The 22,764-nt window shown below is 41.4% G+C and overlaps 1 protein-coding gene across 2 annotated transcripts in view; it reads left to right on the top strand.

Moving 5' to 3' along the window:
* Grb14 (growth factor receptor bound protein 14) overlaps positions 1-22,764 on the top strand; it is a 111,904-nt gene that overhangs the window by 45,629 nt on the left and 43,511 nt on the right. The window contains exon 1 of one of the 2 annotated variants that reach the window (XM_006977172.4): positions 5,181-5,410. The exons of the other annotated variant lie outside the window; for it this stretch is intronic. Coding sequence (XP_006977234.1) covers positions 5,348-5,410 — 63 coding nt within the window. The 5' untranslated portion in view covers positions 5,181-5,347. Of the gene's footprint in view, positions 1-5,180; positions 5,411-22,764 lie in introns of those variants that run through there. 2 annotated transcript variants of the gene reach the window in all.

Genomic DNA, 22,764 nt, shown 5'->3' with positions numbered 1-22,764 from the left:
ATTTTCTTAGCTAATTTAATGTACTGAAATTGGGTCTTCATGTTCTGCTTGTGCAAATCCCATATTTCTTGCTACTGTGTTTCCAGTGTGCTGGCACTCACTTAGAAATCTTTGAAGAGGACCTTCGTTGGAGGCTCTTGGTTGCCTCTGTGGCATTCCTGTTATGTGAAGTCCTTGCTTCAGGCCCTGGGGTTGTTTTTGGAGTGTGGTTCCAGGGCTTTTACCTTGGGGTCAGGAGAGGGTTGAGGACGGCCCCCTTTCAGCTCTCTGCCCTCCTCTTCCTCAAGTGCTTCTCAGTCTCTCGTGAGCTTCTGGACCGTGCCCTGTCACTTCTCCACATGACAGTGATGGCTCCGATTCTGTTTTTAAAATTAATGCAACTCTAGGGATCTTTTCTGGTTTTAGAAATAGTTTGAATTTCTTCTCTCCGTAAAGCATCATTTTTATCCCATCCCAGAATAAAAGGATGAGATGACATCTTTCTCAGCAGCACGTTCTTCCTTCTCCTCCCTTGCCTCTTCTTCATCCTCTTCTCTTCATATCATTTGAAGTTTTGAGGGGATGGGAAGAAAGGCGAGTCCTTGGTTTGCACATTCAGTCTACTTGTCTTAAGAACAGCCTTAAAGGAAATTTCAATTGAAGGCATCTAGTCAAGATATTTATGTCTGGCCTACACTTTGTTGATTACAACTTAGGCCACAAGCTCATGTTCAGAAAAAAATATGACTGATGGTTTCATATCTTCGAGACTGCCTCATTCTACTGTCTCTACATTCCTAGTGTCTCTGGAAGTGTCTCTGGAAGATACTAATCTGGTAATTTTAGATACTTTATGTCCTTAATCTTCCTATACAGCATTCACAGATAAAACATAGATCTTCCAAATTAAGATAAAATCTGTACTATACTGCGTATCTTTATACTGCAGATGAGAGCCAAACTCTTGAAGGGCATAGCGTGACTGTTCTCATCTACCTCGTCCCCCATTTTTCCAGACTTTCTTCGAATAACTGTGTAGTTTTTCACTAGGACTTAGCTTCATTCTTGAATTCTTTGCCATTTGGGGAGTCTTATCTAATCTTTTACTATGACATGTCTCCCCTTTAGGGTTTCTAAAGTTTACTTTACAGTCAGTTGCAGAACTTAATACATCCTTTAAGTGTTTTTTTTTTTTCCTTTCTTTTTATGTGCTCTCTTACTCACCTTGAGACACTACCCCCTTGACAGGCTGGGATAATGAATCTGGGAACAACTTTTGGTAGAACATGCAGGGTGATTTTTAGATATTGGAATGAAGTACACACTGTGATTCTTGTCATCACTAGGGCCTGTGGATAAGTCACTCAGCAATTTCCTTTAAGAAGATATTTCCCGTGAGTGGTGAAACTGGTGAGATATTCTAGGCATTCTCAAAGAAAGGAAACAGCTGTTGGAGTGCAGAGGGAAAAGTATCATGGCTGACACTGGGCTCAGTGGTGTGAAGAGACATCATGTCATAGGCCAGAGAAGTAGCAGGCCTCAGGGGAGTGATGAATGGTGATGAAACCAAAGGGTCTGACTTTTCCTTTAAAAGTAGAGGCTATGCATGCTGGCTGCCGTAATAAATTGTTTCTGAAACTTGTGTTAGCAGAACACTCTGTAGATGTAGCATTCACACCAGTGGCCATGCAAAGAATTTCTTTTTTTTTTTTTTTTTTTTTTTTTGGTTTTTCGAGACAGGGTTTCTCTGTATAGCTTTGCGCCTTTCCTGGAACTCACTTGGTAGCCCAGGCTGGCCTCGAACTCACAGAGATCCGCTTGCCTCTGCCTCCCGAGTGCTGGGATTAAAGGCGTGCGCCACCACCGCCCGGCGCAAAGAATTTCATAACGCAAAGATACGCTGCTGGGTGTGGCAGCACATGCCTTCAATCTCAGCACTTGGGAGGCAGAGGCAGGTGGATCTCTGTGAGTTTGAGGCTAGCCTGGTCTACATAGTGAGTTCCAGGCCAGCCAGAGCTACAAAGTGAGATACTGTCTTAAACAAATAAATAAACAAACAACAACAAAGAAATATCCAAAGTCATGTAAACAGATACTTTTATTTAGAAATAGCCATAAGTTAAAATAATAAGGTAGTCTTGTTTTCTGTGACCAAAGTGACTAGTCTTTCGCCATCGACTGTACATGAAGATTAATGTCCACTGTACACAGAGAGTACTCAGGTATTCTGGGAAGGGCAGAAAAAAATTGGAGCCTGCGTCCCACCAGGAAGCAGTGTAGTGTCCTTAGGCAGGATTGCCTACAAATTGTGAAGGAATTTATGTTATCAAACCAATGCAATATTAAGCCCAGACCAAAACACAAGAAGTGGATATAAAAATGCACAAAGCAATAACTGCTATGACTTTGATGGAAAGATGACTTCCCAGTTGAGTGAACTTTGACCTGTGTCTTTGAGAGAGTTGATGTACCTGGATATGCAATAATTTCCCTCAGGTGGGTAGCACAGTAGCACAGTGTGTAAGGATAGATGAAGGGTCAGGGAAAAGCTGTTTTAGTTAAGGCAAGCACTTGGTTGGCTAAGAGGTCCATGTAGGACTTGGTAAAGAGAAAGCATTTCCCCTCCTTATACCTGTACCCTTCTGTATAGTTAGTAGACTGTAATAGTGACACTTGAGCAATTAGCTGTTTATCAAATGATTTGAAAAACCCATCGAGGGTTAATATGTTGTACGTTGGTAAACTCAAGGCCTGGATTCTCTCTTGACACAATGGAACCATTTTATTGCTTAGCAGGCTCAAGGTTATGGTACAAAACAATGCTAGGCTGAAGTCACCCCGACTTCAGACCTGAGGGTGAGCTCTCGAGACAGTCTCATAGATTCACATCCGTTCTCAGGCTCTGGGCTCTTTTCTCGTAGTGATTTCTGAAGGCAAGTGAGGCTTCCCTCTTGGAGTCTGCTTTATCCTGATGGGCCTTTTCTTCACCCTTGGCACACCCATGGGACTGGATGTTTATTAACTCTTAGTCTTACAGCTAGAGTGTGATGTTTTAATTTAAAAACTGATGTCTGTATTTCACTCTGAGTCAGTGATATATCTTGTTTAATAATATACCTAATATCTAACAATGTGGGGAGAAAGTGAGTTATTTCCTTAAATGATATAGTGAAATAGATGATTTCAGTTTTGGTGAAATACCAGTAAGTTATTTAAGACTTAAAAATAATACTTTATAATACTTACTCTGAAATAGGGGGTACAGAAAAGTAAAATATTATGGATAATATTTTTCAAATTATGTAGGTACTGAAAGCTTTGCCAATATTGGCTCAAGATTATACCAGAATTTTATTTATCTTTTATTTTATACACGGTAGCTCCTATCTCTAGTGATTTTGTTAGTAATTTTTGTTAGGAAGATCTCTCACACACACACACACACACACACACACACACACACACACGACACAGACACAGACACAGACACATGTGGACATCATGAAGGATTGAAGTGGGGTCAGCTAGATGGCTCAGTATATAAGGATGCTTCCTGCCAGGCCTATTGTTATGAGTTCAATTCCTGGACCTGCCCAATCAGTTGCAGAAGACAACTGACTTCTACAAGCGGTCCTCTGACCTCTATACATCTGTGGTGGCATATGTGTGATTATACATATGCACAATAAATAAATGCCATAAAATTAGAAGGGATATTTAAGAGGAAGAAGGGATAGTGTGAAAGAGAGTGGGAGACAGAAGAGAGTAATGAGGTGAAAATGGTCAACGTACAGGGAATAACTGAATGTAAATATTATTGTGAAATGATTGCTTTGCATAATGAATGTATGCTGATAACTTTTATCATCATGATAAACCTAACTGTGCAAGCATCAAACTGATGTCCCCAACCTAGACCTGTCCGAGATTACTCACATTAAGTACACCTACTGGCCCTTCTCCCAGACACTAAGCTGAGGGGACACTGGGCTTTGGCATTCAGAGCAGGGAGTGTGGAGATGCAGTGCCGCTCTCTTTTGACGAATATGAGCTTAGCCTGTGCAGAACTGTCTCCGGTGGAGCAGCGAGGCACTCCCCGGGAAGAACAGTTTGCACAGTGAAAAGGAAAGTGTGTGTCTGGGAGTTTCCACTGCTCCTGCCTGCCCTGTTGATGCAACACTCTGGTCATTCTCTAGAGAAGACAGTGCGCCTTCAGGGCTGAGGGCAGTGCTCCGTCTGTGGGTCACTGCTGAGAAGCACGAAGGTTCAGCAGGCTTTGCCAGGGATTGTGAAATCCGTCCAGTCCAGACTGATTGCACAACTGTGCAAACGCTAATTAGTTTTTACCTGCAACAGTTTGGGACATTTTTTTTGAGCGTTTCTTTCATTCTTTATTGGAAACTTCCTTGTTAAGCATTATTTTTTGTTTTGTTTTCTTTTACTTGTGAACTTCCTCTAACCCCTGAACTATTAGAATAAAAATTAGAGTTATTTTAAGAAAAATGCAAAAAGTTTGGCAAGGTTTAAGATAGCATTGAGCAGCAGCCATTTTTTTATGCTGAAGTATGCTAAATTATGCAAACCTCTGCTTTCTCTAAACATGTGTGACGATCAGTCTAAGTACCGTGAATTCTCATTTCTCTATTTAATATTATTTATATTGATTGCTAGACTTGTGTTTCATAGGTAATATTTAACAGGATCTGACCTTGAGAATGGCTGGAAGTTTCACCGTAGAAATATTCCCTCTGTTTGGGACGTGATCTATATCACTTATATTAAAACTAGCATTAAAACTTATGGCATAAATTAAAATACTTTGCTAGTTTTAAGTCAGGGCTTCTTTCTGCACCTCTTAGCTGATGCTGCGGTTGAAGCATTTATTAATTTTGTGAGTAGCATGCGTAAATTCGGTTCACTTACATCGTTTATACTTCAGTGTTTCTAACTAATGCGATGTATGTAAATACTGTAAAGAGTTTATCTGCCTCGCTTTGAAACGCTTTAGCGAAACAGCTGTTTAGTCAACAAAGATGGCATTGAATTGCACTGTTTTGGAAAAGAAAAAAAAAGAAGGGAACTAGATGCCTGTTAATCTGGTTCTTTAAATATCATAAACAAAAGTATCCGAATGAGTCTCCAAGGACAAAGGCGGGGTTCTGGGAGCTGTGATTGGCCGCTGCCCTGTCCTGTTCGCAGCCATCCTTAATTGGCTTTGGGTAGACTGGGATCAGAGGAGCAGGGTGACATTTATTGCTTCCCTCGAGTTTCTTTGCACTGAGCCTTGAGATTCCTGAGGAGTAACCATCAAGGACTCCTTTCATTTCGTCTATGATCTCTAAGAGGGGATCATTCTAGAAGGACAAACATGAGTTTGAGTGCAAGAAGAGTCACTCTGCCTGCAATAACGCCAATAGTTCTACAAAAGAGGGTAGGTGTCTTATTCTGTGTCTTTCCACCCTTGTAATTTTTCTTTCTGCCTTTATTTTTCTGTTGCTGTGTATTTACTAACAACTTTGAGCCTTACATAACCATGAGACAAGACTAGAATGCATTGAGGCTATGGGTACTTAAAAAGACTTGTCATTGGTATTAAACCCAGGGGGAATTGCTGCCAGAACATCCCTGTGGTAAAAATACCTCTATACAAAAGCTGCTGGTCTCCGTTTCTGTCTGTTGTGATTTAGAGATCACATAGTGCGCTTTCCCCTTTTTATTCCTTTCTTCTGTAACTTCAGGCATCTCTGCCTCTAGTTCAGCAGGAAGTTTGCTAGCTCTTGTGATCTGTATTTGTGAAGGGAGAGCGTCTTTGTTTGCCTGTAATTCAGACTGCATCATCCACCTCTTCATTGTGGGAAGGACTATGTAAGCATTTAACTGATCATCTTCACGTGTCTACCCATTTGTACAGTTTCTGTTTGCTCAAGAAAGAAATTTCCATTATATTCTCCCAGGAAAGGGCTTTCTATTAATTATTAACGCAGCGAAGCCCATGTATGAAAATATTAGTTTTGTTAAAGATTCCTTTCATGTCTTACTTGGGATATTTCATTTTGTAAGACTGTATCTGTCCCATGCAATGTAGCCACAGTCGGCTTCCCCTGCCAGCACACCCAGATTCTCCAAACTTACAGAATCAGAGACGTGGTGTAGAGAGTGAAGGCATGGAGACACATTACTGCAAAAATACCCTTTCCTGAATGCTTCTAGTGGCATAAGAAAGTGTCATTTTTTCTTGCTCTACTCGGCCTTTTAAAAGTTAACTGTTAACTATTAGTGCATTCCATTAAGCCAAAGGTCGTGTTTTAACTTACTTGAAATGGGACAGATTGAACAACTAAAAAAAAAATTTTTTTTAAGAAAACCATTTCTCTTATTGCTTTTAATTTTTAGCTTATTTTTTCAGCTAGTCAACTACTAGTTACTAAGTCCATTCTACTCGGCATTGGCGCAACCACACTGCAATTTATTTTTTCTTGATGCCTTTCTTTCACTTTAAGCAAACTTAATTAAAACATTTTGCTTTGAGCCTGAATCTTTATTTTGGCTTAGACTTAATTGCAGTGTGGGTTCTCTGAGGGATATGCATGTAGGAAAAGTACATTAATGTGTATCCAATCCATGTTCTGTGTTTTTTCTCCCCAAGTTAATTAATATTACTGTATAGGTTCACCAAAACTCCCACGTGCTTTATTCTATGGCCCATGAATTGGATTGTTGCCTATTGTCTGGACTCCCTTACCAGCTGAGCTGAGCTGTGTTGGCACATGACCTCAGTTCATGTCTGATCTGTGTGGGCACAGCTGAGGTATAGAGAAATGGTATCTGCAGCAGGATTTCGGGCTGTTGTTCTGTGACCCTAACAGTAACTTTTGCGTTGCCTCGGTTCTAGTTAAAATGTTAAGTTGCCTAATTTTTTTTTTTTTTTTTGTGTGTGTATGTGATACTGTATAAAAGGATGGAAAAGGGTGCCATCCTTTTCAAGGACCTTGGGCTGCTGGCAAAGGTGGGATTGGTTAGAGCAAACCTTGACTGGGAGACAGCAATAGCACAGTCTGCTGAGGAGAAAAGCAAGGTGGCTCTGCCATGCTGGAATTTCTTCTGCTTTCTCACTAAGGAATTTCTATATCAGATTGTCACTGTGTGCATCAAAACTCCCAAAGGCCGGCTCTATGACTGTATACGGATACAAGTCGGCACACCCTTATTTTCCTGAACATATTTAGGTCATTTCGCCTGCCATTTAACCCCCAAAGGATTTGTCTACTCAAAAACCTCAGGGTTTTTGTTTTTCTTTTTAATTTTAGACAGTTCTCCTTTTTCAGACCAAAAAGACATCCACCTGCTATGATCACACTGTTAATAAATTTTCTTCTTCTTCTTCTTTGAAGGTATGAAGATCTTCCATACTTGTCATTTTTCATATGCCCTTAAATTTAAAATGATTTTGCACTTAGCATGTGTTTCATTAAGACTCATTTTGGTCTTTAATACTACCTCCCCAACAGATCCTACAGATAAACACAAAGCACTTTAGAATATTGCCTGGGAGTGCAATTTCTCCGCTTTCCCAGAAGGCTCTGAGCACACATTTTTCATAGAGCTGCTCACCCTAGATGAATGGTCCTTGCCAGACAATTGAGCAGCTGGAATCCCTATCACTTGAAAGGCCAGGAACATTTCTGAAAATGCTCAAAAGCACTTGAGGAGGGGGTTCTTATCAGCCAGTGTGTCCTTCTGATGTGACCCTGGGATTCTCTTGGAGTGATTAGAGGCTGAATTTGAAACATAATCCTTTATTCAGTACAGACCTTGTTTATCTCTGAGAGTGGGTTGGTAAATTCTGAATGGTAGATTGATGAGAAAATTTTGACTTTCTCTAATTCTATAAGTATTTGAGTTCATTGATTTCAACAAATCAAAATTTTAATGAAGAAAAAGTTTCATCAGACCTTTGACTGACTCTTTCACCTAAGCATTTTTTTTTCTTTTTTAGAAGCAACTACTAGGTGGTTGCTTCCTTCTCCTCCAAGCTTCTCCTCCTTCATTTTCTCCTACCCTTTTCTGCCTCTTTTCCAAAATGTGAATACTGAGTCTTTTGGATGTTGAATACCTTATACAAGGTCACCCAGAAGGTCAATGACAAAGCTAGAACTAGAATCTAGGCTTTGTGACTTCCATGGTGTTTTTCATCCATGTGTATTATGTCCTGTAACCAATCTGTAAATGAAATTGCCTTATGGTGTGTATCAACATCAATTCTGGGTTTAGTGAAGGCAATTCCTCACAATCCTCTGCACCTCCACCAACTCCCATATGTTCTAGTGCAGAACATATTTTATGTAGAAAGCAGTTTTTATGCCCCCTCTCCCTACCCCACCCCTGTGTGTGTGTGTGTATGAGAGAGGAGAGAGAGAAAGAAGGACAGACAGATACACACACACACACACACACACACACACACACACACACACACACACACAGAGATAGATAGATAGATAGATAGATAGATAGATAGATAGAGAGAGAGAGAGAGAGAGAGAGAGAGAGAGAGAGAGACAGAGAGAGAGAGAGAGAGAGAGAGAGAGAGAGAGAGAGAGAGGTAAGGGGATGGTATATCTGAACTGAAACTTTAGATTGGCATATTAATTATACCAAGAAAGATAACATTTTAAGGTCACAGAATTAACAGTTGAACATTTTAATGTATAAAATAAATGAAATATAAAATGTCTGCATGATCAGAAGAGCTGATATTATATTTTAATTCTTCAGGTTGCCGTATTTGATGCCCTTTGTTCGACTAATACTGCTTTTTAGATTATGTTTGCAAATTATTTTGCATTCTTCATGCAGCCTACTTTTGCAGGAGACATTCATAATAAGCACATGGCATCTTAAAGTAGTTTCAGAAATGAAAGATGTGGGAAAAACCCAATTTTTACAATATACTTTTTCTTAAGACCCAAGGCCATTTGTAAGTGGGAATTCTGTTTTGATACAAGATAGTGTCTTAATGTTCTAATCATATCATATTTCTTATACAGCCAGTCATTGCTGTAATTCCAAACCATCATATTACTGTTTCTCCCAGAAAGTTTTGAGCAGGTTCATAGCTGCTCAGTGAAGATGCGCTCCAGGTCTTGCTGGCCATGGAGCTGCCCAGCTTCACGGGAGCCTGCAAGGGAGCCCTTTCCTTCCTCCACTTGAGATGACTTTAACCTCAAGGGCTCCATGCTTCAGCTCCCAAGGTTGGCTCTCCAGCTCGGCTATGCCTCCTGCGTTCTCTCCCAAAGGCTGTTGTTTAAGTCTCAACCCAAGCTGTAGACTTATCTAGTCTTCTAAAGGTCTCTCTTTGCTTTTCTCTTCGGTGTCTTAATTCTGGATGAAAGACCATGCCTTTGTTACTCAGCAACCACATTCTGTGACATTCTTTTACTGTTGCCTTTCATAATACTGAAATCTTAGTAGCCATCATGTGTATTTATCCAAGGCTCCTGAACTTTTTAGATTTGGCTTTTTAGTCTGTGTGTTTTGTTATTTTTGGATTTATTATTTTTTTTCAGTATTTGTTTTTCAGAATTCTTTATTTTTTTTGCTTGATTTAGTTTAATTATTTATTTTGCAATTCCAGTTTAACAGTTTGTTGCTTATACACAGAATTTAATTTCATGTAGCCAGAAAAGACCAAAGACATGGACCGAACAGGGGAGGGATTTGTTTTCTCATGCTTTGCAGTAAAGATCAGGCCACAGCTCATCCAGCAGCCGCAATGTCCTCAGGCAACCAAATTCTCTCTTGCTTAGTATATGCTCCCTGGTGTGAGTCCCCTTCCCTTTTATGGAGTGATAAATGTGAGTCCTCAGGCGTTCTGTTCATAGTCTTGGCACTGAGGATGGATGCACAAGGCAGGCAGGCAGGCTAACTGGCCAGTGCTAGCTCCTGTTAATGTGACACTCAAGAACAAACCGGAGCTCATGCTTCCTGGCTCACCTGGACCCTGTCAGGTAACCGAACACAAAGCACACTGGGAAAGCAGGCCCGGAGCTCAATACGTTGGGCTCCTCACTACCATCAGGATTCCATTAAAATTAAGTTTATTTTAATAATTTTATACAAGTGTACTGTATCGACATCATTTTTGCTCCCTCCCCTCCTCCAACCCTTTATATATCACCCCTCCCCTGTTCCCTCTCAAATTCTTAGTCTCTGTTTCTTTGATTTTTATTGTATTACACACACACACACACACACACACACACACACACACACACACACACACACACAAACTGGGGAGCCATTTAGTGATGCTTATATGTATAGGACTGACCACTCGGTATTCGATAATCATTTAGGGGTGCATCCTTATTCTTTCAGCGGTCATTAATTGTCTGTAGCTCTTCATCTAGGGATGGGGACCCATGAGATTTTCTTCATTTGTGTTGCCTTGTTAACTGATGATGCTATTGTGATCTTGTTTAGGAGACCATATTGTTAAGATTTTGTGGGTGTAGCTTCCTCTTTATATATAGAAATTACTGTCTCATAGCAGATGTCCTGGTCCTCTGGCTCTTACAATCTTTCTGATTTGTCTTCTGTGATGTTTCTGAGCCTTAGCTCTAGGAATTGTGTTGTAGATTTATCAGTTGGGGCTGTGCACCACCAAAAGCAATTTACAGAGTCAATGCAATGCTATCAAGACACTTACAACATTCTTCACAGAAAGGCAAAACCATCCTCAAGTTCCCATATAACCAAAAGGACTCCAAAGCAACCCTGCAGAAAAAGAACAATGCTAGAGGGATGACCATTTCGTATCTCAAGATGTGTTACAGAACTGTGGTCATGAAGCCAGTATTACATTGGCACAGAAAGAGACATGAAAGTGAACACAACAAAATAGAAGACACAAACATGAGTATGTGTAACTGATATCTCACAAATAGTGCTGGGAAAACTGAGTGTCAACATGTAGAAGAATGAAACTAGACCCATATCTGTTGCCCAGCACAAAATTAGCTTCAAAGGGATCAAAAACCTTGATAGGAAACCCCAAACAATGAAACTTCTAGAAGAAAACATAGGCAACACCCTACAAGGCATAGGGTAGAAAAGGAGTTTCTGAATAGGACTCTATTCTCCTAACAATTTAGGCATCAGGATATTTTGGAAAGGAATATGTGAAGGGTGGCCTTGAGGCTCAGCTAGCCATCACTACCATAAGTGCCTCTGCTGTTCTTGGCATTCAGTAAATATTTGTAAATAGTATACTGTTATGATACCATGTACCAAGTTTGGTGGTGTCCTTTGGAGGAAATGTATTCTGTGCTTGTGTGGGGATGGCAGGTGGGCTAATTGGGGAGAGGGCTGCTTCTGTGAGTGGGGCAGGGCCATGGGTGTCTATAGGTGGTACTTTAATTTAGATGGAGTCTTGCTTGGAGGGTATAGTGGTAATTATTCCTACTTGTAAAATCTCATTCCTTTTAAACATTGGTTTTCTTTCTGCTCATGTCATTTTTATTAGGGTAACTTAACTTTGTTCTTAACTCAGAAGGGTGTCACCCAGAGCATGGTTCGGGTTATATTTACACAGAGTATTCCCTTCCTTGAGAAATAAGGTTTCAGTAAACATGCCTTGGTGGACATTGTGTGTTTTGGAGGTAGAAAGCCTGGCACCTAAGCTCAGTACTCTCCTTAACCTGTGGAGTGACCTTAGGTATATCCTTTCTTACGTGAGAGCCGGTTTCTCTGTCTTCCTCACTGCTGTATTTACATGGACCGCTGGTGAGCACAAAACAGACACATACTTAAAAGCATTAGCACATAGCAGAAGCCCAGCAAATGTACATTACTTTCCTGACCCAAGAAAAGGCATGTGCTGTGGTTTTTATTCATTTGTGAGATGGGGTTTTGATCTGCTGTCATTAGTGGAGTGTATATTTGCCGAGAGACAGTTCCCGTATGTAATCCAGAATGGCTTCAACTACTACATTCTTTCCTACAGCCTCCTGAAAGCTGGGAGAACAGATGTGTACCACTGTGCTTGGCTTCAAAATACCATGTTTTATTAGCTTCATGAGTAGTTTAAATTGTATTGTATGACAAAATATTAAATAAAAACTTTGCTATTATCAGGGATTTAAGTTTCCTAAAGTGGTTACCTACAATTTTTTGTTGTAGCAAATGAATTCAATAAAAACTTATTGTCCTTTATATCATTCCATCAGGGCCAGAAGAATGGCATACTTTACAAATTCTATTCCCACTTCTGGCTTTCTGTAACTGTATTTACGACTGTCATGGAACTTAAGAAAAATGAATTACTAATATGTAGAGTTCACATATATCTACCTCTCACCTATCTTTTCTGGGAGTGTAGATTGAAATGCAACAAGATATGCAGTTAGATGATTCTTCCTCTCAGGGGTTGTTAGTCAGGGACTTACAGATTGTGTGCTTGTGCAAGACCGAGCTGTATGAAGGCCAAAAGGTTGGGAATATTTGAAGGTTTGCTGCGTGGCAGTGGGGCTGTGTCGCCTTTGATCATGACATGGACAGCGAAAGCACAATATTAATCTATGCAGGCAGAACACCCTTAATTTGAAAATCCCATATGTGAAATACTCCTAAATTTAAAGCAAAATAATGTGCACCAAAGACACTGAATAGAATTGCTCCAAACTCTGTATAAAGTGTAGATGAAACATAACTGATTCAGATGTTGACAGAGGGGGTCTTACTTTGGAATAGCTCATTGTGTATGCACAAATACTCCAAAATGAAAAAAAAAGGAAAAGAAGAAAGAAAAGAAATCTGATATACTTTTCACTGAAGCACTTCAAACGGGCTACTCAAACTGCAGTTCCTATTATTTGTGTAAACTTGGTTTTTGTGAAAACAAGATACTGACCTACTATTGATATTTCTCAACATTGTTGTTTCTCTTTATTCTTCTTAGAGTATTATTCCTTAGGGTGAAAAGCCACAGTCCTGGGCCTTTTCATTATTTTTATCCAGCTCCAACTTGTTGCTTTTGACTAGTTAGAAGATTCTCTGCCTTCCCCAGAGAGCAGTAGAAACCAAAGCAGTTGTGATCTGCTTAGCACTGAGTCACATCTCTGTAGTTTTCACAAAAGCCTCATAAGGTTGGTGGTCAAACCTGTTCTGGATAAGGAAGATTGGTTTGGAGAAAGGTCATCACCAAAGCTCCCGCTAACAAATGACAGGGGGCGGGGCTATAGGCTAGAACTCTCTCCCCAGACAGAAAGCTGTCAGCAAACAACCTGGGCACTCATGCTGCACACCCACGCACGCTCCCTGTAACAGCTGAGGAATGCATACTGCATGACCCTGCTGTGCAAAAGAGCCTAGGCACATACATTTTACACCCCTGCTCTGCACAGCATTCTAGGCACACAGTGCATGGCCCTGCTCTATACAACATCCTAGGCACACACACTTCATAGCCCTGTTTCACAGGACAGCCTGGGCACACATACACTGCATGGCCCTATTCCATACAACAGCCTGGGCACACACACACAGTGCATGGCCCTATTCCACACAACATCCTAGGCACACACTGCATAGCCCTATTCTATACAACAGCCTGGGGCACACACAGTGCATGGCCCTGGCTTCACAGAACAGCTTCTCCTCTTACCTGTACTCTTCACATGGGACAATTGTCACCTCTCCTGCCAATCTACTTTTGCCCTCTGGTCACTGCTCCTTGCCGTGTCCTCAAGTCCTACTTTCAAGCCAGTGACTAAGCTAACATGTCAGAGCACTTGCAAATACACTTAGAGTTCTAAGGGTTCCTTGGACTCTGTCACGGTAGACTTCCTCTGCTTTAGACCTTACAACACTACTGCTAAGACACACCACACAACACTGAGTGTTGTTGGCTCTTTGTACGCTGTAAGGTTTGAGGCGTCTAAGATGCAGAAGGCCAGTTTGACCCAGGTCAAATGCCAGTATTCCCAGCACTGTAGACACCTGGGCTGCATCTCCCTGGGAACAGGCACCGAGCCTCACACTATTTTGTAAACCACAATGCCTGGTCCATGCCTGGCATGGAAGGCTGATTAAAAATAGCTGGCCTGGTAGACAGTCTCAGACTCCTGCTTGGGGCAGTCTGGAGGGCTGGCTTTCTTGGCTGTGACCCAGCCCCTTGAGCCAGAATTTAAAAATAATAATCTCTCTGTTGGCAAGGAAGTAAGTAGGACTTTTAGTAGTTTCAGATACTACCTCCTCAGAAAATATAAAGGTTTCCACCCCCGTGGGGTATTAAAAATGCTCAGTCTTCAGACAATTCCCAAAGAGAAATTAAAAAAAAAAAATGTGTTGGGAAGAGACACATTGTCAGAAAGTGATTATACACTCATCCCTATATTTTAAATCACAGGAACTCAGAAAATATTCTCCCTCCCTCCCTCCCTCCCTCCCTCCCTCCCTCCCTCCCTCCCTCCCTCCCTCCCTCCCTCCCCTTCCCTTTCTCTGGTAATTTTTCAAGACATGTATTTCCTTCATTATTTAGTTAGTTTTACATGTATTTATTGACATGTGTGTGTGTGTTTGGGGTGGGGAATGTGTATCCTTGAGGCGGTCAGAGAATACCTTGTGGCCATCAGTTCTCTTCTTCTACCCTGTGGGGCCCAAGGATTTTATTTAGGTGGTGCAGACCTGGCAGCAAGCGGAGCCATCCCCCCAGACAGAGGAAAAGTAATTGGCGGCAGGATGAGGTGATGGTGGGGGAGGTGTCTGTATTCCTACCAACTCAGAATAAAGACTCCCTCTGCTGGCTGTTTCTGTATTTGCGTATTTTCTGACAAACTATGAAAAAAGCAAACTACTCTTCGGCATTTCAAAAGCTAGGTGCTTTGGGACACACATTGCATTTATAGTCTAGTGTAGTGTGTAGCTAGCGAACACTTTTACATCACATATCACATAGCAGTAGCCATTTAAAGAGGCATGGACACTGGACTAGCAGCGGGAGAAGAATTCAGGCAGCATCCGGCTGGAGCCTAAACAGGTTCCATCACTCTGCCAGGGAACAGGTGCCTGAGCAAGCGCTGGAGCCTCGACTTGTGCCTTTCCAAAACTAGGGGACTTTGTTAGTTTTCCAGCCCGAAGTCTTCTAACTTTATTATCTTATTAGTCGGACAACACTGATTCTGTTTTTTAAAAAGGAATATGCACACTTTGCCTTTCACACCCATTACATGAGTAATGTGCGAAAGTTTAGCAAAAGCCAGGATTGCAGCATGGATATAAATTTATTGTCCCTAGAATTGTCACAGCACGGGAATGTTAAAATCTGGAAAGTGAGGATCTGAAAAGTGATTTTTTTGGGTGTGTGTGTGCTATTTTAAGTCTATAGAGTAACACATAAATAGCACAAAAAGACTATGCATAGTATATATCATTGACTAGTTGGCACTATATGTTACATAAAAATGTTATTTTATATAGATCCAGTTAAATGCTACAGATCTTTTATGGTAAGCTTCATGTGAATTTCTGAGACATTAAATTATAAAAAAAAATTTAAAAATCAGTGAAAACAAATAATTCCTAACAGTGCAGGGATACCACACATCTCAGTAAATGCAATACAGTTGATATGTCGTGTTTGCAGCCTCCTCCTCTCCCTGGATTCTTTCCTCTCTACCCTTCTCCATTTGGCCTTCTTTCTCACTGTGGGAGCTGATTTGGAACTTTTTCATTTAGGCATCTAGTGGTTATTCGGGGGATCAATGGTTACTTAAAAACTGAAATGAGATAGCAAGATAACATTGTGCCCAACAGAAGCTTGACCAGTGGGTTTCTGCCTTAAGGATGAGTAAGTGTTAGCATTTGAGAAGGTTTGGACCTTGCAGAGAGAAGTTACTTTTATATGACTTTCATCTGTTTTAAAACACCAACTATTCAGAGACATGTCTTAGATGAAGTCATTGGGAACGTAGTGTGGGATTTATGACTTGACTCTTTGTAACACACACTGAATTCAAATGCACAGAAATGTAGTGTGTGTGTGTGTGTGTGCGCGTGCGTGTGTGTGTGTGTGTGTGTGTGTGTGTGTGTGTGTGTGTGCATATGTATGTGGAAGTAGCTTAGGTTGGAAGCCTAGATGTGAGTCAGTTCTCAGGTCCCATATGTGGCAATTTGAAATCTCTTCCCAGGTCAATTTTAGGACATATCCACTATTGAGGATAGATGGGACCTTTTATACCCAGTGCAGGAAGGGGAACTAATCTGGTACATTCTAAACCTTGCCCCAGTGCATTCTGGGTCTGTATGCAGAACTCGATCCCCGGTTATGCAGGTCTTTGAGTCTTGAATCTGTTGTCTTTGACCAGGCAGTCCTTATAACTGTCCAGACGAAGCAGAACGGCAAGCAAATGCCTGCTAAGCCAGCATTCCAACACAGGAAGCTCATGACTATCCACCCTGAGGTGGTCTGAAGAGGAAAAAGGTTAGGGATGAGCTTAAAGACCCCAGGTCAGTAAGAAAGTGAGGGACCTGCCTACTCAAACCCAGATCGTCTGAAGGGGAAAAAAAAAATATCCAGGGTAGATCTTAGTAGCTAAACTCTTCCCTGGATGATGCCCTCACCATGAGGCTATTCATCAGTCTATTCTCTTGCGACTATTAAGCAAAACAATGCAAAACTTGTATTTTAAACCTTATCACTATATCCCCAGCTAATTTTGATTTTGAGACGTGCCTTGTAATTTGAGTGTTGTAGACATGGTCCTACATTGTGGTGGTACCAAGGGAAATAGGTGCCCAGAAGGTCTGGGTGAGGCCACTTTCCCCTCGGTAGTCTGCTGGCAAGGATGAAGCTTCACTAGTCTTGTGAAGGCAGTACCAGCCTTCTCATTTTGGATAGTTTTCTGCAAAATTATTACTATTATTATTATATTTGCTTTTTTCCTTTCTTAATATCTTTTCTCATAATATTTGCTCCACCCAGTTTTTTCCCTATGCGTTTTAACTTTTCACCGAACCCCAAACATGCCACCATGCCACCATAATCTCCCGGTTTGGCCTTTGTTCAGCCGAGAAATGCCATGAAAACTTGTTAATATTTTTCTCTTTGGTCTGCTTGTGTGGTTTCAAACTGGAGGGCTCGATACTGCTGCTGTGGAATCCCTAATGTCTCACATGGGTCTACAGACAATGACTCCATTCACTACAGAATAACTGTTTCAATTGTCCGCCGTGAGCCCTGTGCTCTACTAGCTGATTTAGAGATCATGGGAGGCAGCTATAACTCCGAGGTCATGTGGTATTCTGGGTAGCAAGGACCTTGGATGTTGATGGCATAGGTGCACCAGATGTGGAATAGACACTCTGGCCCTAAACTGGAAAGATCATTGAAACCTCCTTCATAGAAATAACGGTGTGTCTGAGATTTTGGAGAAGAAAAGTAGGTTGTGGGAAGATGGCTCATATAGTACCAGCAGCTCGTGCTTTAGTGCCAAGGTCCTGTGTTTTGGAAATAACTCGGCTCTTGTAAGAAATGGGGGTGGTGGTGGGTGGTGGTGGGTGGTTGGAGTCAGGGAGGAAGGAGCAGGTTGTGTGCAATGAAGCCGAGAAGCAGAGTAAGTGGATGAGGTGGATCTTGTTATGTCAGTCCCTGAAAGTCATTATTAGTGACATTTACCTGTTTGGAATTACTCAAACCAATTAAAAACGCACAGTTTGTGCTCTGGTATGATGCTTTTTCAATATTTCCTTCAAATTTAAGACTTTATTATGTCTCGGATCTCTGAACCATGTCCTCCTCTGCTCTCCGTATTTCACACCTAGGAAAAGAGTTCAGTAGAGACATAGAAAGCAGCAGCTCTTCCTGAGAACTGGGGGCTTTTGGAGCGGAGCTGTCCTAGAGAGTCATCAGTGTTTGAAAAGCAGAGCCACGGAATAAGAACGAATGCATGCATTATTTCCATTCCCTTAAGCAAACACACAGACTTGTCTAATTCAAAATCCCTACACTGTCTCCTCTTATCTCAGGGCACAGCAGTCCTTATTTAGAAGAATGTGAAGATTCAAGGCTGCTCTGACCTTGCTATAAAAATATTCGCATGATTTAAGTACATTTTCTATCTGTTAAAAAACAACAAGAAATCTTGAAGAAGATGTTTTGTAATCTGACTTTAGTTGGTGATAAACTTTTGAACAATTATAGGAACAAAATAAGCTCTACTTTGGAGCCCAGTTCAGGGAACTCCTCTGTGGAGCTTTCCTCTTAACTTTAATTTCCTAGTAATTACATGCTAATGATAGCTATGATTAATACATATGATAAAATAATGGAACTTTGTGCTTAAGGATTTTTTATAATTGTGGTTGTTGTAAGATCCATTTAAAATACATTCACTAAATTATTTTAAATTCAGTATTAGTTAATAGTACTTGAGTTCAAACTTTTCCTCAAATAGAAACTTCAGCACAGGAGACAGCAGGGTACAGTCATGGCCCAGACATTATTCCTCCAAGTTTGCCCTTTATTCTTTCTCTCACTCCATTCTATTGATTTTTATTATTACTGATTAGCATCCCCGCCTCCACACACACACATTGAATGACAAGCCCTGGACCACCCTTTGAAGAAGCAAAAGACACCGAGGGCAGAACTCTGGGGCATTCATCAGTTTCCCACGATGGCAGTCTGGAAAACCCTTGTAAAATACTCAATCCACTCAACAATCCTGACTCATTCCCGCTGCTCTTGAAAGGGACTGGGAATCCCCTTGGCATCCACTGCTGTAGTCAGTCAGCAGTGGGGCCAGGGAAGGGCCTTGCTTAGTGTCTGCTCTGTTTTCCAGGGTTTCTCCATACAATCTATTCTTAGAATCAAATTCCAGGTGATTTCCTGGAATCCACAGAGTGCTCTGAGAGCAAGGCAGTGCATACTGCCCTAACTCACAGCCTCTGTCTTTATTTTTATTTTTATTTTTATTTTTATTTTTAAGACTCAACCTTCAGTTTATATTTTAAGTATTTTGTCCCTTTAAGTCTAGGGCCCTCAATCATTGTTCTGAGGTCAACTATTCTCTCTCTCTCTCTCTCTCTCTCTCTCTCTCTCTCTCTCTCTCTCTCTCTCTCTCTCTCTCTCTCTCTGTGTGTGTGTGGGTGGTGGTGGTGGTGTGTGTGTCCTATTTAAATGGATAGGTGGGTTTTGAAATCTCTTTCCTTTGCTTATTTTGTATGGAAGAAGAGGAGTTGATGGTTCAAGGGTTTAAACTAGGATATCCCCATAAATGGATGCACTCACCCCTACTCCAGGCTGTGTCCCTGCTGTGTGATCTCGTGTGCCTCAGGCCTGTGCTGCTGGAGCGGACTTTGGAGCTCTCACCAGCTCTGAAGGCTGAGGTGGTTCAGCTTGCTCAGTTTGTCAGTCATCTGCTCACACTGAAGGATTTCTCCTCGTCGCCATTGCATACACCTTGGCTTCCCCGGGCAGTCTGTTTATGCTAGAGAGATGCTCTAAACAGACCTATCAGAGCTGTGAGTCACTTGTTACTCAACTGTTAACAGTCGGTTCCGATTCTTTGGATCCAAGCAGAATTTCTTTCTTCTGGTGTATGACTTCAAATGCTATTAGTCTTCTCATCCTATTTTCTTCATACTATAAAGCAAACTGGGAATTTGGGGCACTTAACTAGAAATGTTTAATATTCTTTTATTAAAAAGCATGATTATATAAACTTCAACCCTTTTAAGCTTTCAGCTGTAGAGGAAACAGGATACTAATACTGTGTTCTAAGGGATCTCAAGAACAGTGTGTTATTTGTCTTCCTAAATCCTAAGCAGTCCAAGCTTGAGTTTTACACACACCAGTCCTGTGGCTTCTGTGAGGAGTTGATTTCTTTTTCTTAGATAGGAAGTTTTTAATGTAGCAATGCTTTTTGCAAGACGCCTAACTCCACTTGAGAGCTGAGGCTTAGATTATCTTTTCTGTCTTCACATATTTAAAGGAGATAAGTAGACACAGAACAGAGCTTTCAATTGCCTTTCTGCACTAGTAGCATGAAAAATGTTCTATTACTGAGTGGGTTCCAGAGACCCTAGGGATGTGCTACAGAAGAATGCCAACCTAGGTAAAATCTCACCACACCATTACACACAGACATACAGACACACAGACACACAGACACACACACAGACACACACCCACCCCCCCCCACACACACCCATAGACTCTTCACAAGCATACACACACATACATACACACACCACACATACCTCACACATACACACACTGCAGACATACATGTACCACACAAACATGTACATGCATACCACCCATATACACATGTGCACATACATGCCACACATACATATATGCATATAAATAGAACACAAAGTGTATATTTGAAATACATCAGCATTAAATAAGTTTTCCTTCTGTCTTTTTTTTCTTTTTACACAATCAGGCTTTTATATGGAGTTCAAACCAAAGTATTGCTTCTTTTTAGTACATATTTTTTAAAATCAATAACACTTATTCCATAAATTTCAGTTGCCTTTGGGGCCAAGTTCAAGAAAAGTTTCTGTTGGCTTTGCTTCTGAAATTTAATTTTCTGGTACTTATGCACTGGAGATAGATATAATTGATAGGTATAATAAAGTAATGAGGCTCTTGGGTTACATGTCTCAATTCTTGGTAATCTTCAAAATTTGTAGCCACAGAGGCTGCATGAAGCAGTGGAGTTTCCTGGGCGGGTGGCTAAACTCTTGGTTTCTCAGTCTTCCATCCTGCTCTCTGCTCTTTTTGCCCATGTTTACAATCTAGCGTAGCTTCTGAATGTCTCTGGCTTTATTTTTGTAGCTTCCGTGAAATCAAAGATGGACATGGAAATTAAGAAGCAGGCTTCTCTGACACCAGATGAGAATTTGCTGTGAGAAAACATGCAGGGTAGTCAGGAAGCTGAGGGGATCTTTCCAGCTCACCCATCCTTCTCCAGCCTCTCTTCCTGAGTCCCATGCTCACCCAATGGTTATGCTCACATGGCTGTTGGCAGGAGCACCTTCTAAAGTTTGGTCAAGTACACTGTAAGCACAGTAGGATGGGCACAGTGGCAGCGTCCCTTAGACAGTCAGCCCTGGTCTAGCCTGGTCTCCTACCCCAGACCCAGATGTAGGAGGCATGCCCTCATGAGCAACAGCCTACCGAGATGACGGCACAATGAAACTCTACACAACTCACTATGTAGGGAACTGCTAGGAGACAGGTGACAGGAGGACAAGTTCAACAACCATCATGATTCTCCATGGCCGCCTCAATGGCTTTGTAACTCGAGTCTGCCATATTGAATCAGTTCCTACTTGGGATTTTTTTTTTCCCCACTGAAAAATTGTGTGTACAAACAACTTTCTGGAACAAAGATATTTTTGAGTAATTATATTTACCGTGGTGGAAAATAGTTTCAAATTGGTTGTCAAGAAGATATATTGAATATTTACTGTGTGCAGCATGCTGGTAGGCTTCGCCGTGGATATTAACTGCACCTGCTTGGCAAAGCTTCATCAAGCCAGGGTGACCTAGGGTAGATTACTGTGGTGCAAATGTAAATAGTGAACAGATAGAAACTTTTGTGGGGGTGGGCGCTTGCTAACACAGGTGGGGAAGACACATCATGAAGCTCTGAACATTCAAGATAGCCTTCTGAAGAGGAATTAATTTGAATTTAGGTGAAATATAAGTAGGCATTTTCCAAAATAGACATGGGGGAGGCACATAGAGCAGAGATGTGAGTTTCAGGAGGAGCTTCACATGTGATAGGAAAGCTTGTTAGGCGTATTTTTTTTTAATAGTATCATAGAGTGACCCATTCCATTGAAACCGTGATTGCATCCAGAAGAGCCACAACCCTAGGCTGACTGCTCCCCAAAGGCCAGAGCACAGGCCATCCCATCACTCTGGGATTAGGGTTTCAACATGTGAATTGTGTTAGGCACAAACATTCAGCATATTGCCACATGGCTTCCTCCATATGGGTTGCGTCTGCCCGTGGCCACTGTCTTCGTGACCAGTAGCAGCCTACATCTTCACAGCTACAGCTCTAGAGAACAGAGATCCCGCACAATGATTGTTGAACAGATATGGCTTTTACAACACTGGCCTCTGTGAGTTACTACTTCTGTCATGGTTCATTCCAAGATGCCTGGCTTACCGGGTTCTGGGCTTCCACCAAAGCCAGTCCCAGAACTGCAGTACAGCGTCCCTGAGCTGGATGAGGAGTAACCACAATTGAAAAGGTAGCTGGTGATGGAGACGGGGAAGAGGACTGCTTAAGAAAGAAACGACAGTCAGAAGGAGATGGATAGGAGTCTAGGAACCAAGGTTAGGGAAGCTTGTGTTGTATCCTGTAAGTGTTTGAAACCCCGCTCCCTCAGGCTGGCCTCAGACCCGCTTTGTAGCCAAGCCTAGCCTTGGGTTCTGGATTATCCTGTCTCTATTTCTCAAGTACTGGGATTACAGCCGCGAGTGCCACCATGCCTGGCTCTCAATATTCTTATGTAATTTCTTTGGGTAGTGTTTTCAAGGTCCCCAAAACAGTCTTTTCTATGGCAGTATTATTTTTTCATTTATTGTTGTAAACTTAGGTCATTAGAATTATGAATAATGCTTTGTTGGCCATGTCAATTTCTAAAAATCACTTTCTAAAGTTAGCAAAAACATTTTTTTTTTGAGACGTTTTGCTAACGTGAAATTGCTGGGTCAAAGGAATGGACCTTTTAATACTTTCAATAAATATCCTCCCATTA

The sequence above is a fragment of the Peromyscus maniculatus genome, chromosome 4, assembly GCF_049852395.1.
Source record: "Peromyscus maniculatus bairdii isolate BWxNUB_F1_BW_parent chromosome 4, HU_Pman_BW_mat_3.1, whole genome shotgun sequence".
Lineage (NCBI taxonomy): Eukaryota > Metazoa > Chordata > Mammalia > Rodentia > Cricetidae > Peromyscus > Peromyscus maniculatus.
Note: the sequence above shows the minus strand (reverse complement) of the source record. Positions and strands in the feature narration are given on the sequence as shown.